The sequence below is a fragment of the Anolis sagrei genome, chromosome Y (genome assembly GCF_037176765.1).
Source record: "Anolis sagrei isolate rAnoSag1 chromosome Y, rAnoSag1.mat, whole genome shotgun sequence".
NCBI classification, from domain to species: domain Eukaryota; kingdom Metazoa; phylum Chordata; class Lepidosauria; order Squamata; family Dactyloidae; genus Anolis; species Anolis sagrei.
In genome coordinates, this window is record NC_090035.1 from 14,305,481 (window position 1) to 14,326,313 (window position 20,833).

General features: G+C 43.6%; 1 protein-coding gene across 1 annotated transcript; it reads right to left on the reverse strand.

Moving 5' to 3' along the window:
• Positions 1-1,708: 1,708 nt before the first annotated feature.
• On the reverse strand, positions 1,709-12,007 carry LOC132780702 (uncharacterized protein C16orf96). Its single transcript, XM_060784437.2, has 12 exons — positions 11,647-12,007; positions 11,460-11,542; positions 9,110-9,220; positions 8,441-8,515; positions 7,410-7,574; positions 6,943-7,061; positions 6,064-6,126; positions 5,677-5,763; positions 5,280-5,442; positions 4,229-4,328; positions 3,496-3,576; positions 1,709-1,985 (listed from the first exon to the last, which is right to left on the reverse strand). Exons 1-12 carry the CDS (start codon positions 11,681-11,683, stop codon positions 1,831-1,833), a joined length of 1,239 nt encoding a protein of 412 aa, XP_060640420.2. The 5' UTR covers positions 11,684-12,007; the 3' UTR covers positions 1,709-1,830.
• Between the last annotated feature and the right edge of the window lie 8,826 nt (positions 12,008-20,833).

Here is a 20,833-nt window from a genome sequence, read left to right on the forward strand (position 1 = left end):
TTTTTTAAAATTTATTTTAATGCTTACATATTTGTATGTTTATGTTATGGACCCCCTGGTGGCACAGCAGGATAACCCACTGAGCTGCTGAACTTGCTCTTAATTTTGTGCTTTTAATTCTTGTGCTTTTAATTCTTGATTGTTATAGTTTTATGATTTTTTAAAATTGATTTTAATGCTCATTTATATTGTATTTGTATGTTTATGTTATGGATAACCTGCTGAGCTGCTGAACTTGCTGACTGAAACGTCTCAGGTTCGAATCAGAGAGCGGCATGAGCTTCTGCTGTCACCCCCAGCTTCTGCCAGCCTAGCAGTTCGAAAACATGCAGAAGTGAGTAGATCAATAGGTACCGCTCCAGCGGGAAGGTAACGACGCTCCATGCAGTCATGCCAGCCACATGACCTTGAAGGTGTCTAAGGACAATGCTGGCTCTTCGACTTAGAAATGGAGATGAGCACCACACAACAGAGTCGGACACAATTGGACTTCATGTCAGAGGAAAACCTTTACCTACCTTACCCTTTGCAATTACTCTCCAAAATATAGATACAAGTGTAAAATGCATTTAATATATTATAATATAATGTAATATAATATATTGTATATACATATATTTATAATATTATAATGTAATGCAATATAATGCTAATAATAATATATTATAATTATATATATTTATATGACATGTAATATTACTAATAATATTACAATATAATGGTATAGTACAATATAGTAATATATAATACTGATATTGTGCTATGCTAATAATATAATATATTTATTTATTTATTTATTTATTTATTTACGGCGCTTATATGCCGCCCTTCTCACCCCGAAGGGGACTCAGAGCGGCTTACAATATATATTTTCATACAATATATTATATTATTAGCAAAGTACAATATCAGTATATATTACTATATTGCACTATACCATTATATTGTAATATTATTAGTAATATTACATGTAATTAAATATATATTTATAATTATAATATTGAATTATTATTACTAGTATTATATTGTATGTATATATATCTTTTAAGTTGTTCTGAGTCCTCTTCGGGGTGAGAAGGGCGGCATATAAATGTTGTAAGTAAATCTATATAAATAAAAATGTAATGTTTGTTTGTGGGATTAACATAGCTCAAAAACCACTAGGCAAATTGACACCAAATTTGGACACAATACACCTATCAGGCCAACAAGTGACCATCACTCATAAAAACGCAGTGGAAGATATCAATAGGTACTGCTCTGGTGGGAAGGTAAGGATGTTCCATGCAGTCATGCTGTTTTTAATATTGTTTTAATATTTTTAATATTTTGATTGTACTGTGGTTGTTTTTATGATGCTAACATCGTATGATGCTTTTGTTAGGCTGTCCTGTGTCCCTCTTCTGGGGGAGAAGGGCAGGATATAAATATAGGAAATAAAAAATTATTATTATTAATAATAATGACCTTGGAGGTGTCTACAGACAATGCCGTCTCTTTGACTTAGAAATGGAGATGAGCACCACCACCCAGAGTCGGACACAACTAGACTTAATGCCAAGGGGAAACCTTTACCTTATGTTTATTTTTATTATGGCATTGAATTGTTGCCAGTTCGGAAGCCGCTCTGGGTCCCCTTTGGGGTTGAGATGCAGTAAATAAATAAGAACCCATCGAGACAGAGGGACAGAAATGACCACAAGGCCACTTTGAAAAACAAATAACTCAGTTTTATGGATCCACATTTCTTCACTCAACACATTCTTCTTCTATTTACAGTCATAAAGAGGGGGGACGAGGGGCCTGTAGTCCAAAAAAGGAGGCCCCTTCTCATAGGCCGGACATCCCTCCGCCATTGGGGATGTGGGTCTGGCTGAAGCTAGTGGTCAAGTGGCCATCCAGGTTCTCCAGGTTCAATCCCGGCGGATGCTCTCCTCGGCGGCGGCCCCCGTTTGGAGTGGTCCCGATCCGGCGGAGAGAAGAGGCTGTTAGAGAGAAAGAAGGAAGGAAGGAAGCAGACCCACAATTCCGTCTTTGGGCCTTCATATCCTCAGGGTCAAGAGGGCAAAGGTTACGCAGCAGAAAAGGAAAGAGAGGCTGCAGCCATTTGCTCTTCCCAAGCCAACTGGGAAGGGCTCTACTCTACTTCCTCCAGACCAGGCATGAGCAAACTTAGGCCCTCCAGATGCTTTGGACTTCAACTCCTACAATTCCTAATAACCGGTAGGCTGTTAGGAATTGTGGGAGTTGAAGTCCAAAACACTTGGAGGGCCCAAGTTTGTCCACACCTGCACTAACATCATGCTTTTACTAACAACATGGATGGAGTGTACCGGCATTGAATGTTTGCCATTTGTATGTTGTGCTCCGCCCTGAGTTCCCTTCAGGGTGAGAAGGGCGGAATATAAATGTTTTAAATAAATTAAATAAATAACAAGACTAAAAACAAAAATATCCAATTTAATAAAAACAAATAAACACTAAAAATAGAATTGAACATAGAAGCCAAAACAAACTATAGTAGCTTGCTTTGGCCTGATCAGAGAAGGAAGTGTTTTATGTATTTTAATACTATTTATAATACTATTCATTTATACTAGTTTTCATTCTTTATTTGTTTTATTATTATAGTATTTGTTTGTAATAGTCCTAGGTTTAATTTTGATTCAAGTTTTAGGTTCTTTAGGCTTCAAATTGTTTGATGTATTTGAGGCTCTTTCCAGAAAGTAAACATGACATATAAATATAATAATAATTAATAGTATGTAGTAGAATATACAGCAGCAGCAACAAGACTCTTCCCTCTCCCTTAAGTTAGGCCCATCTAGACTGCCATTTAATCCAGTTTCTGAATTCATATTATCTGCTTTGAATCGGATTCCATGGCACCGTAGACTCATATAATTCAGTTCAAAGAATTTATTATTATTTATTATTTATTTAGACCATTTCTACCCCGCCCTTCTCACCTCCGAGAGGGGACTCAGGGCGGTAACACAGGCAACTATTCAATGCCAACAGTATCAAAACAATAATAAAAAACAGCAATATAAAATCCATTACATAACAATTAAGCAGTGATATTAATTAAAATTACATAACCACAAAGAACAGATCACAGAATCACAGGTCATAAAGATGGATTCAGAAACTGGATTCTATGGCAATGTAGGTCCAAGCCTTTACAGCAGTGGTTCTCAACTTGTGTATCCCCAGATGTTTTGGCTTTCGACTCTGAGAAATCCTAATCGCTGATAAACTGGTTGGGATTTCTGGGAGTTGTAGGCCAAAACACCTGGGGACCCACAGGTTGAGAACCACTGCTTTACAGAATGGAAAAGACTTTTGCCCTTTGCAGCAATGAAAGCAAACTGAGGACAAAGAAAGAGAGAGGAACTGGGTTGTTTTTAAAAGAGCTGGAAAAGTGGGAAGGCAGAGGATTAATGAAAATGAAGACATTATTATTATTATTATCATCATTTATATCTCACTTACCTGCATAAGGTGAGGCGCTGACATCTGCAAAGGCCGAACGTGCTCTCTCCATCCGGGACAGTGGGCGGCGCACCTTCACGGCTGAAAAGGACATAAAATGGGGGCAATCCTCCATAGGGCAAAGATCAAGGGCGTACTCCTTAACATTTCCCAAATTAAAACTGAAAGCAAGAAGAAGCTGCAATAGTCTGCTTTTGGGAAGGACAAGACTACAGAGTCAATTCAATGCAAAGGCGCATTGCAATGTTTGGTGGCACAGTGGGTTAAACCTCTGTGCCAGCAGGACTGAAGATTGACAGGTTGCAGGTTCGAATCCAGGGAGAGGCGGATGAGCTCCCTTTATCAGCTTCAGCTCCTCATGCAGGGACATGAGAAAAGCCTCCCACAAGGATGATAAAAACATCAAATCATCCTGGTGTCCCCTGGGCAACGTCCTTGCAGACAGCCAATTCTCTCACACCAGCAGCGACTTGCAGTTTCTCAAGTCGCTCCTGACACAACCAAAAAAAAAAAAAGCATTGGAAGGAAGTTGAGGACAAAGTAGGGTGGGGGGAGGGAATAGGAATGGAGCGTGCAGGAAAGGATCAACCAGAGTGTCCCAGTTAAGTGGAGGAAGTGGGAAAAGACGGGAGGCAGGTGCAATATAAAAGAGCCAGAGTTGGCTTTAGTTGAAAAGAGAGCATAGGGAATGGACTGTGACGTGAAACATCTGCAGCATCCTCAGTGAACACACCTGTAAACTCCCTTTGGATGGCCAGGGCCCGCTCCGTGGCCTCAGTACCCAGTCGCCCTTTGTACAGGACGCCATTCACGCCAAGGATGTCCACTTCGGTCTGGAGGGAAAGAGAGACAGTGAAAAATCCAGGTCCCTCCCTTGGTTTCTCTCCCTTGGGGACCAGCAGCCCCAGCCCTTGGTCACTCTCTATAGCTCCAAATGTAGAGGCAGCCAACTTCTGAGCTCAAAACCTGAGAAACATTATCTCGTTATTATGATTATTATTAAAAAGGACATCGGTTTGGAGGGAGAAGAGAGGCAGTGAAGGGTTGAGAGAGGTCCAAGCCCCAACCCTGCACCCCTTTGATCAGGAGGAGGATTGGGAGCATCCATTCAATTACTGGAGTATTGTGTGGTTTCCAGACTGTGTGGCCATGTTCTAGCAGTATTTTCTCCTGACGTTTCACCTGCACCTGTGGCTGGCATCTTCAGAGGATGTGATGGTAGTCAAGCGAGTGAACTATATATATAATGTCCAGGGTGAGAAAAAGAACCAATGTCTGTTAACCAAAAATAAATGGTGCAATTAGCAAAACTAGATTTGTTTGTATTGAGTGGTATCCATTGAGTCGCCTGTTAAGGGCTGAAAAATGCAGTATAGAAATAAAGCAAATAAATAAATAATAATAAATAAATAATGTGAGAAACCATGAGGATAGCATAGTCAATTAGAAATTTCCTGAGGGCTGAGAAAAGTGGTATATAAATGTAAATAAGTAGCCTGTCCTTTGTTCCCTTTGAATAGTGTCTGGGTGGTATTCATTAGTCACCATCTTGATTCTAGTGTTTTTCAGTACTGGTAGCTAAATGTCATGGTTTCTTCCTTTTGGTTGAAATTGTCCATATGTTTGTAGATTTCACTGGCTTCTTTATGAAATCTAACTTAAGTGGTTATCAGAATGGTCCACAATTTCTTTGTTCGCAGTTGACATCGTGGGGGGCCCTGGACCGCCTCTCCGCACCCCCTCCCAGCCATGTCCCACCCTGTGATCTTCCCTTTGGGTCTCACATGGTCGTAGGTGAGAGCTGAGGGGTCTCCGTAAGGGAAGACGGTGCCCAGGTCCTGGGAGCGGGAGATGCGCTTGAGGGTGCAGGACTGGTGGTGGGCCTGGCACTGCCAGCAGGTCTGCACAGGAGCCGCTCCAGAGCCCACTTCAGCTGATTCCAGATCCCTGAAAAAGTCACAAAAGGCCTTTAGGGCAGAGGCGTCCACCTTGCAGCCTTCCAGGCGCTTTCGACTTGGGCTCCTGGAATCGCTGGCTATTGAATCAGCTGGCAGAAGGGGCTGAGGTGTGCATTATATTCAATGGCACATTAGACTCGAGTCAAGATGGGTATTTAGAGGATGGTGGCCTCCTTTTTCCCCCACTTTCTTCCTCCCAAACCACGGCTGTTCCCTCTCTTACTTCCTCTGCGGTCGAGCAAGGTACTCGTAGCCGTTGGCGCTGGCCGGACGGGGTCTCAGGGGCACCTTGCGGACAGTGATCATGTGCCTGAAAAGGACAAGAAGCAGGAGAGTGGTGACCCATGGCATCATGCCATCCCGCCAGTCCCATTTATCCCAATTAATGCCCCTTTTGAAGTGTCCTGGTTGCTCTGCCTTCATTCCCCCCTTGGTCCCCAGCTGCCTTCAGTTGCTGCAAACTGAATGCAAAGTGCAAAAAACGACCATGGGAAAAGGAAAGGGAAGCACTTCCTCCCATCAAAACTAGCTGCAGCCTCTACTGGCTTTTCTATGGGACTTTGAATCCAATCTTGCTATGTCAGTGCCAAGGGTCACCCTCAATACTCACGGCCCGGTTGCCATGGTCACTGGCCGGTCACAGGAGATGCACTTCACTCTCTCAAAGAGCTGCCTGCAATAATAATAATAATAATAATAATAATAATAATAATAATAATAATAGAAACATGCAACTCAGATGCCAATAATAATAATAATAATAATAATAATAATAATAATAATAGAAGAGCCATGTAACACAGCTGCCAATAATAATAATAATAATAATAATACAAAAGGGTAACTCAGTTGCCAATAGTGATGGTAATGGGTTGTTGTAGGCTTTTTCAGGCTATATGGCCATGTTCTAGAGGCATTCTCTCCTGACATTTTGCCTGCATCTATGGCAAGCATCCTCAGAGGTAGTGATGATAATAATAATTTAATAGAAGAATTGTGCAACTCAGTTGCCAATTATTATTATTATTATTATCATGTAATAAAAGAACCATGCAACTCAACTGCAAATAATAATTTAGTAGAAGAATTGTGCAACTCAGCTGATGATAATAATAATAATAATAATAATAATAACAACAACAACAACAACAATAGAATAGGAAGAATCATGTAGCTCAGTTGCCCCCAGGAAGCTGACTAGGCCCACTTGGCCCCTTAAGAGTCAAGCTGTTGGTCCGTCTGATAACCCAAAATGGTCAGCTTTCCGCAATGGTTCTTCCTCAGCCCTACTTGGAAATGCCTCCTATAGGACACCCGTTGCTTCCATTTTAGGGGGCCCTTAAACCTATTCCCTTTAGAATGCAAACACCCATAATCTCCCCAAGTTTGGAATGCAACACCCAGGATTTATGTGCCCATTTGGCTCCATAAGAGTCAGGCTCTTATCCACCCCAAATGGTCAGCTCTGATGAGGCTTTGCAAGGCTCACTTCTTGAAACCGGCAGCACTGTCGGCATCGAAGCGGGGCCCTTCACTCAGGAACTTCTTGATGAACCTCCAGACTTCCTCCAGCTGCTGGCTCAAAGGGTCCAGGGCCATGCGGTCTAACTGGAAACGTCAAAAACCCAGGAAGGAAAGAGAGGCAGGCAAGGACAGGCAGAAGAAGGGGCGTTACAATCCTGTAAGAACCTCCAATGCAATGCAATGCAATACGAAGGCATACCCCCTTCCAAAAAAAGCCCTGCTGACCATGCAATGCAGTGCAAAGAACCCCACACTTGAGGAAAGCTCTGCTGCCCATACAATGCAATTAATTGTAAAGAGGCAATGCTCCAGTGCCCATGTAATGCAAAGGCAGACACCCCCCCCCCCAGTAAAGTCCTGCTGCAAATGCAATACAATGGTGGACACCCCCCCCCCCCCCCCAAGCCCCACTGCCTAGGCTGAATGACCCACCTTGCAGTCCATATCAGTGAAGAGCTTCTCCAGGGCCTTCTGCCAGTCCTTGTCCTGGAGGGACATCTTCTGCAGCAATTCCTGCATCATCTCGCTCAGCTGAGTTGTGGCTGACTTCAGCTCTCCATGGTTGACCTTAGCCTCCAGGGCACTCTTGTCTGCTTTCTGGGGTCACAGTCATCATAGTGTTAGACAGGACCTCAAGGGCCCATCCAGTCCAACCTTTTTTCACCAGGACACTATCCTATCTCTCCCAACAGATGTCCACCCTGCCTCTGATTGTGGGATCATAGCTTTGGAAGGGACCCCAAGGAGTCCTCCAGTTCAACCGTATTCTGCCAAACAGAAAGACAACACCCAAGTCCTCCCGACGGAGGGCCAACCAGACTCTTCTTAACAACAATAGAACCATAGAATTATAGATTCAGAAGAGATATCACAGCCAATCCAGTTTAACCTTCTTATGCTAAGCAGGAAGACACAATGCAAGCCTTCCTGACAGATGGCCATCCAGCCTTTCCTATGCTGCTGCTTCTTCATCATCACCATAACATAGAATCACAAATTCGGAAGAGATCACCCAGTCCCAGTAATAACAACAACATAGAATCATAGGTTTGGAAGAGATCCCACAGCCAATCCAGTTTAACCCTCTTATGCTAAGCAGGAAGGTACTCTCCAAGCCTTTCCAACAGATGGCCATCCAGTTTCTGATTATTATTATTATTATTATTATTATTATTATTATTCTATAGAACCATAGGTTCAGAAGAGGTCCAATATGCCATCCAGTCCTAATAATAATAATAATAATAATAATAATAATAATAATATAGAATCATAGATTTGGAAGAGATTCCAAAGGGCCTCCAATCCATTTTGGCCAAGCAAGAAGACACCATCCAATCCCACCATCCAATGCTTGAAAACCTTCCAGAGAAAAAGGCTCCCACAATTCCACTATATTTCACACAGAACAACAGGTGAAGAGCTCTTTATAGCACCTGAGGAGGCTCACTTTGGGGGCCTACCACATTCATCTCCTCCTGGATCAGGGCTTTGTCCGCTTTGGTGATGTCCAGCTGCTCCAGCATCATGCGCATGGCCTGAAGGGAAAGGCAGAAGCCACGTGTCAGACCTCTGAGGATGTGCCTTTATCCCATATCAAAAGCCCAATAGCCCTGAACCCCACAGAAAGGGCAGAAATTGAGGACAACGTTGAGTGTATTGACAACACTTGGTTTCTTTCCATTCAGGAGACAAGGAACAGCCAACTGTGAGTTCTCTAGAGTACACTTCGGACTATAAGTCCTAAGATCCTCCTTGACTGTTGGCCATTGAGGCTGAGGATTCTGGCAGCTGAAGTCCATCTAGAGGACCACCTTGAGATGTCAACAGGCCTGCGAGTCTGTCCTCATTTGGAAGTCTGAACTTCCAAAGCCCTCTTGACTCCAACTGACCCAGATTTTGGCTTGTTCTCTGAAACTTTGCACTGAAATCAATAGGACTTCTGCTGTGTTCATAACCAATAAGGAGGCCCAAGTAGAAGTCCATAACCAAGAAGGAGGTCCAAGTAGAAGTCCATAACCAAGAAGGAAGCCCAAGTAGAAGCCTTCATGGTCCCCCAAATGCCTCCCCCCAGGAAAGATCTCCCTTTGGGCTCTTTTCCCCATGGAAGTCCCCCTTGAGGTGTCACCCACCTCCATGTCGGAGGTGCTCTTGGCCAGGCGGTCCACTCCTCGCTGCAGCTTCTCATAGTGTTCCTTCAGCTGCTCCACCTGCTCCATGGTCCCTTTCAGGGACTCCCGCCTCTGAGGAAAGCAAAAAGGAAGGGAAGCACTGCAAGGTCCATCATCCATGGTGCTACCCCATGCCCTATATCCCCATCCGACTCCGTGTGGACCTTCCCAAGTCTCTGCCTGGCATCCTCAATGAGGACTAGAACTTTGCAGAAGATGATGTGATCAATCAATCAATAATAAATTGATAGAGCGATACAAGCTGTCAAATGGGGATGAGACAACAGGAAGTGAGAGGAATCTTCCCCTCAAAAGGAAGGGAAATCCACTCCTGAAAGTTATTATCATGGGGAAAAGGGGTCTCTGCTGAAGCTTTATCTCTAATCCTTTACCACCAAGTTCTCACTAAAAGTGAAGGTAAATCTTCTGAACAACACAAATATCACAGGGGTGTTAACCCCTTCCCTATGCCATTCAAAGCCTATCTATCTATCTATCTATCTATCTATCTATCTATCTATCCATCCATCCATCCATCCATCCATCCATCCATCCATCCATCCATCTATCTATCTATCTGGCTGGAATTACAGTTAAAAATGTCCTTGTTCCAACATACAAACAAATGCAACTTAAGAGCAAACCTAAAGAACCTATCTTGTTCCTAACTTGGGGACTGCCTGTATATACTGCTGACATTACTGTTTTTATCGTTTTAATCAATGTTCTATTTATTGTTTTAATTGTTGTTTTATTGTGTTTGTTATATGTAGCGGCATTGAATTGTTGCCAAGTGTAAGCCATCATGAATCCCCCTTCGGGGGTTGAGAAGGACGGGGTAGAAATGCTAGAAATAAATAAATTATGTGTGTGTGTGTGTGTGTGGATAAAGATAGATAGATGATAGATAGATGATAGATAGATAGATAGACAGAGAGAGAGATAGAGAGATAGATAGATAGATAGACATTTCTTCAGTTTGCCTACACATTGAACTTTGAATGCAGATCTTGCTGTTCAGTATATGTAATTATCATGTACAGTACACTCTCTGTTAACCAGAACTCTCAAACAATCACCAAAATCAAAGAAATCGTACTACATTCACAAAACTGTTTTTATAATATTGTCAAACTATGTTGCATGAAGTCTAACTTGTCTTTATTTATCTTTATTTGCTTTTTTTTAACAATGGTATTTCAATATTTATTTTAACACTGCTAACATAGTGTGAGTTAGGACTGTTTTTAATTGTAACTCTCAAGCAACCAGAATCTACATTTATCCGGGATCATCTACTGATCCCCATGGATGTCGGTTCAGAGCTACTATTCCAATATGTGTCTACCTCAGCCCTGTTGACTTGTAAAAGCCTTCTTACATTTAATGTTTTAACTGTTTGCTATTATTAGATATAGTAGTAGGTCTAGTCATGTCCAATTCTGGGGGTTGGTGCTCATCTCCATTTCTAAGCCGAAGAGCCAGTGTTGTCCATAGACACCTCCAAGGTCGTGTGGCCAGCATGACTGCATGGAGCACCGTTACCTTCCTGCCAGCATGGTACCTATTATCTACTCAGATTTGCATGTTTTCGAGCTACTAGGTTGGCAGAAGTTGGTGCTAACAGCGGGAGCTCACCTTGCTCCCCGGATTCAAACCGGTGACCTTTCGATCTGCAAGTGCAGCAGCTCAGTGGTTTAACCTACTACACCACCGGGGGCTCCAGATCTAGTAGTAAATATGTCCTAAATGTTTGGTTTATATATTTAAATTTCTAAGATTGTTATTTTTGAGTGTTCTATAAGTACACCTGATGTTGTTTATTTTACTGTTTATGATTTGATCTGTTTGTTATGTTATGTCGGCATTGAATGTTTGCCAATTTTCTGTTGTAAGCTGCCCTGAGTCCCCTCTGTGAGATAGGGCAGTATAGAAGTAAAGTTTTATAATTTTATTATTTATTATAGTGCAGGAATTAAGCAAAAGTCAGGTTTGCAAGGCCTCCAGTTTGTGGCCTGCTTTTCGCATGGATGGTGCACACAATACCAGGCCAATACCTGTTTTAATGTTTGAAATGTGCCCTTTCAGTATATTTGTAGGTTTTCAATTGTATTGAAATGCTTTTAATATATATTTTTACTTATTTTATCATGATTCAATACATTTGTTATACTTTTAATGTAAGTTGCATTGAGTCTCCTTATGGAGAGAAAAAGTGGGGTGTAAATAAACATAATAATAATAATAATAATAATAATAATAATAATAATAGAGGAAGACATGGACTCCTTTTCCATTGTCCCCAAATCACCTGCTCCTCCTGCAGCTGCATCCTATCCATTTGCTCCATCAGCAGCTTCAGTTCGGTCGTCATATCTGGAGCAGCTGGAGCGGCTGGGAAGAGAGGTAAAAAGAAGAGGCAAATAGACCTGGGCTGGGGCAGTCTGCTGGGGCAGAAGCAAGGGCTGCCTCTGGGCATGCACACAGGGCCTGCTCACCTGTAAGCCCCAACTGCTGCTTGAGCAGCTCCTCCATCGCCTGGATCTGGGCCTCGAGGGCCTCCTGCTTCTCTGGCAGCTGGACCAGGGTAGCCAGTATCTCCTGGGAGGTCGTCAGGCGGTCTTCCTTCTCTTCATCCGGGAAGCTCTGCAACAACACTCTTTCCCTCGCATTTGCAGGCCCCTCTCCCCAATAGGACGCCAAGGGGGCAGACTACACCTCCCAGCATCCCCTGGCAAGCGTATTTAGGAAGGGATCCTCCCCATCTGAGGAAATGGCTGGGTTTTGTATTGCACCTCCCGGCATCCCCCAGCATACATTACACTATGTAACATGATTTTTGTTCCTGGGTTGTAGATGTCATTATTTCCTACATAATTGGTTCTATCACAAAAACATAGGAAAAGATTATTAATCTGCAAAAACTTCGCAGATTAATACACACATTTTGCAATGAATATCTCTTCATAGAGTCTCAACCAATTCATCAGAGTGTGTGGCAGCCACCAAAACGAAGAGGTTTCTGGAGTAGAACAACCACTTTCTGTTGGAAAAACTAACAATCTTGCATGCACAGTGAAATGGCTCTGCAGTCTCTATGGTTTTTGTGTAACTTAACTCTCTTGCCTTGTCAGGTTTTATGACCTACCTACCTATTGTTTGCCTCTAAAATATCTATCTGTTTGCCTGCCTCATCTACCTACCTACCTACCTACCTATCTGTTGTTTGCCAGTCTCATCTAACTACCTACCTACCTATGATTTGCTTGTCTCATTTATCTGTTTGCCTGCCTCTTCTATCCATCTACCTACCTATCGTTTGCCTGCCTCATCTACCTACCAATCTATTGTTTGCCTATCTCATCTATCTGTCTATTTGCCTGCCTCATCTACCTACCAACCTACCTACATATTGTTTGCCTGTCTCATATAGCTATTTGCCTGCCTCATTTACTTACCAATTTGCCTGCCTCATCTACTTACCAATGAGCCAACAATGTGATATGGCGGCAAAAAAAGCCAATGGGATTTTGGCCTGCATCAATAGGAGCATAGTGTCTAGATCTAGGGAAGCAATGCTACCCCTCTATTCTGCTTTGGTTAGACCACAACTGGAATATTGTGTCCAATTCTGGGCATCACAATTCAAGAGAGATATTGACAAGCTGGAATTTGTCCAGAGGAGAGTGACTAAAATGATAAAAGGTCTGGAGAACAAGCCCTATGAGGAGCGGCTTAAGGAGCTGGGCATGTTTAGCCTGAAGAAGAGAAGGCTGAGAGGGGATATGATAGCCATGTATAAATATGTGAGAGGAAGCCACAGGGAAGAGGGAGCAAGCTTGTTTTCTGCTTCCCTGGAGACTAGGATGCGGAACAATGGCTTCAAACTACAAGAGAGGAGATTCCATCTGAACATGAGGAAGAACTTCCTGCCTGTGAGAGCCATTCAGCAGTGGAACTCTCTTCCCCGGAGTGTGGTGGAGGCTCCTTCTTTGGAAGCTTTTAAACAGAGGCTGAATGGCCATCTGTCAGGGGTGATTTGAATGCAATATTCCTGCTTCTTGGCAGGGGGTTGGACTGGATGGCCCATGAGGTCTCTTCCAACTCTTTGATTCTATGATTCTATGATTCTATCTATTGTTTGCCTGCTTCATCTATTTGCCTGCCTCATCTATCTACCTTTCGTTTGCCTGCTTCATCTATCGATCTATTTGCCTGCCTCATTTACCTACCTACCTACCTACCTACCTATTGTTTGCCTGCCTCATCTACTTACCAATCAATTGTGTGGGCGTTGATTGGTCTTTCGCCTCTACTCTTTACAGAGTGACCATCATCTGTTTCCCGCTATGTAGTTTTGCATGCCACTTGGTCACCTTAGGCCCATGCTCTAAAGCTAGAGAATGCTACCTTTTATATCTCTATTTTTGGATTGTACTTTAGAGCTACTGCAACAAAGTTTACCTGAGTGATCTTTCACTCAAGATTTCATGAATAAACTACTTTTGATTGCATCAACCAATTGATGTGGAGTCTTTTGTTCTCTGGCGGCTCTTAATGCATATTCCTTTGTTTAACTCTGCCTGTGTTCTTCCTTTTGAAAAGCAAGCTGTCCTATCTCATACCTCTGGCTCTCCCGTTGTGTTTCACTCTGTGAATGTAATGCCTCTAGACCAGGGGTCCTCAAACTAAGGCCCGGGGGCCGGATGCGGCCCTCCAAGGTCATTTACCCAGCCCTCGCTCAGAATCAACCTAAGTCTGAAATGACTTGAATCACACAAAAACAACAACAACAACAATTCTCTCTCATCAGCCAAAAGCAGGCCCGCACTGCCCACTGAAATACTAATAAGTTTATATTTGTTAAAATTGTTCTTCATTTTAATTATTATATTATTTTAAGTGTTTTTGCAGTACAAATAAGATATGTGCATTGTGCATAAGAATTCATTCATAGGTGCTCTTACTGCCTACTACAGGGAAAACCAGCTGATCCCTAACCCATCTAAAACACAGACATGTGCCTTTCATCTCAAGAACAGAGAAGCATCCTGAGCTCTGAAGATCACCTGGGAAGGAATCCCACTGGAGCATTGCAGCGCACCCAAATACCTGGGAGTCACTCGGGACTGTGCTCTTACCTACAAGAAGCACTGCCTGAACATCAAGTAAAAAGTGGGTGCTAGAAACAATATCATACAAAAACTGACTGGCACAACCTGGGGATCACAACCAGATACAGTGAAGACATCTGCCCTTGCGCTATGCTACTCTGCTGCTGAGTATGCATGCCCAGTGTGGAACACATCTCATCATACTAAAACAGTGGATGTGGCTCTTAATGAGACATGCCGCATTATCACGGGGTGTCTGCGCCCTATACCACTGGAGAAATTACACTGCTTAGCCGGTATTGCACCACCTGACATCTGCCAGGAAGTAGCAGCCAATAGTGAAAGGACCAAGGCAGAGACATCTCCAGCTCATCCCCTGTTTGGATATCAGCCAGCACGTCAACGACTTAAATCAAGACATAGTTTTCTTAGATCTACAGAGACACTCGCTGGAACACCCCAGCAAGCGAGAGTCCAAAAGTGGCAGGCCCAAACCCAGCACCTCAATCCATGGGTGATACCAGATGAGAGACTCCCCCCTGGGCACACAGAGGACTGGGCGACTTGGAAGGTGCTGAACAGACTGAGCTCTGGCACCACAAGATGCAGAGCCAATCTTAAGAAATGGGGCTACAGGGTGGAATCCTCGGCATGCGAGTGCGGAGAAGAGCAAACCACTGACCACCTGCTGCAATGCACCCTGAGCCCTGCCACATGCACAATGGAGGACCTTCTTGCGGCAACACCAGAGGCACTCCAAGTGGCCAGATACTGGTCAAAGGACATTTAACCAACTACCAAATTTGCAAAATCTGTGTGTGTTTTTTCTTTTTCTTTTTAATCTGTGTGTTTGTTTTGCTCTGTTAGAATTGTAATACAATGGTATGGTTGCTGATGACACAATAAATAAATAACGTAAGTGATGCACACTTAAACAGAAAATATGTAACACTTTCAAACCAGGAAAAGATTTTGTTACATTGTGTTATTGGGATGGAGTGGAAACAGGGCATTAGAAAGGTTCCTCCAAATCTTGGGAACTGGCTCTCTTTTGGTACTGCACCACGATTGAGATTGGAGAGTAAATGGTGCATTGGAAAGACCTGTTTTGGACTGCACCTCCCAGCATCCCCCAGCCATTGTTGTTGCGGATGGAGAGGAAATGGTGCATTGGAAAGGATTCCTCCTTATCTTAGGGAATAGGTCTCTTTGGAACTGTACCTCTCAGCATCCCTCATCCAACATTGGAATGAAGAGGAAACTGTATATTGGAAAGAATCCCGCCAGACCTATTTGGGACTGCATCTCCCAGCACCCCCCAGCCAAGGTTATAGGGATAGAGAAGAGATGGCAAGGGTCCCTCTAGATTGTGCCTCCCAGCGTCCCACACCTTGCCAGTCAGCATCTCACACAGGGCGCTCCAGTGGACCAGGTCCGAAGTATCAGTGGCCTCTGTAATCTTCACCTTCTCTTCAACCTGAAAGAACAAAAGAAAGGGGCTTTTTTCCAAGCAGAAGTATGAACTTTGTAGTACCCTCCCAAAAGCCCTTTGACCCCTTCTCAAAGGTTTTGCCTGAAAATCTGCTCACCCTTTCTCCCCGGAGCCCTTCTAACATCACAGCCTTCAGGTCCAGTTGCTGGAGCCGCTCCTTCATTTCCTCAACACCGAGCTAAGCAGGAAGGACAGGCTCTGAGCACGTGCAGAGTGCAAGTTCTCGACCCAAACTTTAAAGACAGATATGAACACAAGATGCAGCACTTCAGACAGCGCAAACTAAATCCCGGAGCGGATCCCCGGCCTTCACTCACATTGGTGAAGTTAGTCTTCAGCAGCCCCAGCTCCTCCTCCACATTAGTGGTTGCTGCCCGAAGGGAGTAGATGTTGCTCAGGAGATCCTGCAAAGTGTTCATGGCCTAAAAACGGGGAGAAGAGGAAGGAGAGAAAGGATAGACTTGGTTGAAGGTGGGATTGGAAGCAAAGGAAGGAACCAAGAAAGGAACCAGAGTTGGGTCGATAGGCCCATTATATTATTACACTATGTTACACTATTCATCCATCCATCATCTGCCTGCCTCATTTCTCTCTCCATCTATCATTTGCCTGCCTGATCAATCAATCAATCAAGCTATCTAGTAGCTAGCTATCTGCCTGCCTCATCTATTTATCTGTTTGCCTGCCCTATCGATCTAGCTATCTATTTATCATTTGCTTGCCTCATCTATTTGCCTGCTTCATCTACCTACCCATAGGATTGCCTGCCTCATTTACCTATATACCTATCTACTTACCATTTGCCTGTCTCGTGTTTATCTATCATTTGCCAGCCTCATCTACTTAGCTGTTTGCCTGCCTCATTTATCTAATAATAATAATAATAATAATAATAATAATAATAATAGTAAACTTTATTTATACCCCGCCACCATCACCATGGGGACTCGGGGCAGCTTACATAAGGCCAAGCCCAAACAACAAATTACAGCAAAATAAAACCAAAAAGGAAAACAATAAACAACATCATAATTACATAAAACATATGAATACATAACAATATAAAATTACAGTAAACACAATCATGGTGGCAATAGGCAGGCTACATGTAATGATTGAAAGAAAACTAATTAAAACTCGGGTGTGATAAAGGAGTAGCAGGTTCTTTGCGGAGGGGGGCTCATTAAAACAGAAGTTGTGGAATCAAACTTTCCCATAAGGGGAGAGGGATGTAGACTCCAATGACAAAGCGTTGAGGCTAAGCAATAGTGTGAGGTTGTATACCTACTTATCAAAGGCCTACCTACCTGTTTGTTTGCCTATCTCATCTGTTTATCTATCATTTGCCTGCCTCATTTACCTTCATACCTACCTGCTTACCTACCTATCGTTTGCCTGTCTCATCTATATGTCTATCTAGGTATCATTTACCTGCCTTATTTACCTATTACACTAGCACATTTTTGTTCCTGGGTTATAAATGTAATTATTTCCTAATTGTTTTTGGGTGGCCACAAACTAGGTTGAATTGGTTGATACTCTATCACAGTGGTTCTCAACCTGGGGGTCGGGACCCCTGGAGGGGTCGCGAAGGGGTGTCAGGGGGGTTAGCAAAGACCATCAGAAAACACAGTATTTTCTGTTGGTCATGGGGGTCTCTGTGTGGGAAGTTTGGCCCAATTCTATCATTGCTAGGGTTCAGAACGCTCCTTGATTGTAGGTGAACTATAAATCCCAGCAAGTACAACTCCCAAATCTCAAGGTCTATTTTCCCAAAACTAGACCTTTTACATTTGGGCATATGGAATATCCGTGCCAATTTGGTCCAGATCCATCATTGTTGGAGTCTAGAGTGCTCTCTGGATATAGGTGAACTTCAACTCCCAAACTCAAGGTCAATGCCAACCAAACCCTTCCAAATTTTTCTGTTGGTCATGGGAGTTCTGTGTGCCAATTTTGGTTCAATTCCATTGTTGGTAGGGTTCAGAATGCTCTTTGTTTACAGGCTAACTATAAATCCCAGCAACTACAACTCCCAAATGGCAAAATCAATCCCCCCGCCTACCCCACCAGTATTCAAATTTGGGCATACTGGGTATTTGTGCCAAATTTGCTCCAGTGAATGAAAATATGTCCTGCAGATCATTATTTACATGGCGATTCATAATGTTAGGGTTATGGTTGGGGGTCACCACAACATGAGGAACTGTATTAAGGGGTCACGACATTAGGAAGGTTGAGAACCACTGCTCTATCAGATATGCACCATTGACTCTAAGGTGCACCTCAATTTTCAAAACCCTGAAACCAAAAAAAAAAATGTATTTGTTGGTGAATGATATGTGCAGCAACATATGTGCAGCACATATGGCCACTACAATTGCTGCCTGCTTAGAATTCCTTCAATAAACCAAAGTGACTGAGTACCAGAGCTTCCATCAATGGAATGGAAAACATTGGGATGTATCTATGCCAGTGGTTCTCAACCTTCCTAATGCCGCAACCCCTTAATACACTTCCCCATGTTGTGGTGACCCCCAACCATAACATTATTTTCGTTACTACTTCATAATTGGAATTTTGCTACTGTTATGAATCATAATGTAAATATTTGATATGCAGGATGGCCACCTCAGAGGTAATCTTCTCGGCCAAAAACACTCGCTTTCCCCTTCAGGCACGGTTTATCTTATCACAGCCTTCCCAGCTGTTTGGTTGGCCCTTGGAAGCTTCCAAAAGACTCTGAAGAGATAAGCCTTCCTTGCCTGGCAAAACCAGCAGCGAAATAAGCAAACGGGGATAAATAAACATCTCCCTTTAGAGTAGGCATGGGCCAACTTGGGCCTTCCCTCCAGGTGTTTTGGACTTCAGCTCCCACCATTCCTAACAGCCTCATGCCCTTTCCTTTCCCTTCTCAGCCTCTTCAAGGGCAGTATTTCTCAACCTTCCTAATGCCGCAACCCTTTGATACAGTTCCTCATGTTGCAGTAATCCCCAACCAGAAAATTTAATTTTGTTGCTACTTCATAACTGTAATTTTGCTCCTGTTATGAATCATAATGTAAATTATCTGATATGCAGGATGTAGTTTCATTCACTGGACCAAATTTGGCACATATACCCAATACGCCCAAATTTGAATACTGGTGGGGTTGAGAGGTGGATTGATTTTGTCATTTGGAAGTTGTAGTTGCTGGGATTTATAGTTCACCAACAATCAAAGAGCATTACTAATAATATTACAATAAAATGATATAGTACAATATAGTAATATATAATACTGATATTGTACTATGCTAATAATATAATATATTGTATGTATATATATCTTGTAAGCTGCTCTGAGTCCCCTTCGGGGTGAGAAGGGTGGAATATAAATGTCATAAATAAATAAATATTATGAACTCCACCAACAATGGAATTGAACCAAACTTGGCACACAGGACTCCCATGACCAACAAAAAATAATGGAAGGATTTGGTGGACATTGACCTTGAGTTTTGGAGTTGTAGTTCACCTACATCCAGAAAGCACTGTGGACTCAAACAATGCTAAATTTGGATCAAACTTGGCACAAATACTCAATATGCCCAAATGTGAACACTGGTGGAGTTTTGGGAAAATAGAGCTTGATGTTTGGAAATTGTAGTTGCTGGGATTTTTAGTTCACCTACAATCAAAGAGCATTCTGAACTCCACCAACGATAAAATTGGTTCAAACTTCCCACACAGAACCCCTTCGAAGGGACTTGCTGGCATGAGCTTCCCTCCAGCTTTGCACACTCTTCCTCGCCCCCACATGCACACCACACTGCCATGCGCTGGGCACACCTGCTCTCCCCTCCCAACTTAGAATGTCAGAAACAGCCCTCCCCTTGGCTGAGAGGCCTGCCAATCACAGCAGAAGGGCTTTTAGTGGGAGGATTCACCATCTGTCTCCAAAAAGGAAGAGAAGGACAGGTAGCGAGATCTTCAGCCTTCTCTGCCAAAGGGCTTCCTAAGAGCATCAGAAATATATATTTTCTGATGGTCTTTGGCGATCCCTCTGAAACCCCCTCGCAACCCCCCCAGGGGTCCCGACCCTCCGGCTGAGAAATGCTGATCTAAGCACTTAAATTGCCTTGGTTCAATGCTATGGAGTCATAGGGCCTGTAGTTTTAGAAGTCTCTGCCAAAAGGTGAGGATGCCTCTCCAAACTACAAATCCCAGGATCCCATGGCAATTCAATTACAGATGACATCCCTCAAGGAGGAGCTCCAGGTGCAGCTCCTGAGGCAGCTTCCCCTTTGGCTTTGGCTCAGGACTAAGATGACTCGTAGGATGCAAATCTAATGCCACCCTAATGTTACATTCAAGTAAATACATCAGTGTTACATTCAAGTAAATACAGAAGGGAAACTTCGAGATCTGATGGGAGTTGTAGTTGTCCATCTCCCGCTTGCCTTGGTCATGGCTGCCTCGTTGAGCTCCATCTTCTTCTGCAGCTGCATCATCTGCCACATCTCCTGGGCTGGACGGGCCTGGCCGTGGCTGCGATCCAGGAGCTCGTCTGTGTCCGGCGTGTCGTCCAGGAAGCTCAGCCGCCGTTCCAAGGCCGCCATGCGCTCCTGCAGCTGGTGGAAAAGAGAACTGGACTTCTTGGCCGGCACGATGCTCTCGGTCGAGAGGGTGCGAGTTGGCGTGCGCAGGAAGTCCAGCTCCTCAGGCGTGACCTCCCGCTTGACATTGGTCAGGTGGAGGTGCTCCAGGATGCCGTGCAGCAGGAGGTGGAGGGCATTGAAGTTGACATGGCCCAGCTCTGGCGTTCCGATGGCCAAGTTGATCAACTCCGAGAAGGAGAGGCTGCGGCTCATGGCTGTGGCTTCTCTGAGGGGCCCTTCTGGCCTTAAGGACTAAGCAATGGCAACCAGGCAGGCCTGGCTATGCGAAAGTGAAGAAGGCAAGGCCTCAGCATTCTGGTTCTTGGAAAGTTTATCCTGTTGCTAAGAGACGACGCTGTGGAACGCAAGCAAGCGGTCAAGGAGGAGGAAGAGGACTCCAGAAGAAGGAAAGGGCCAGGCAGCCAGAGCTGCAGCCACA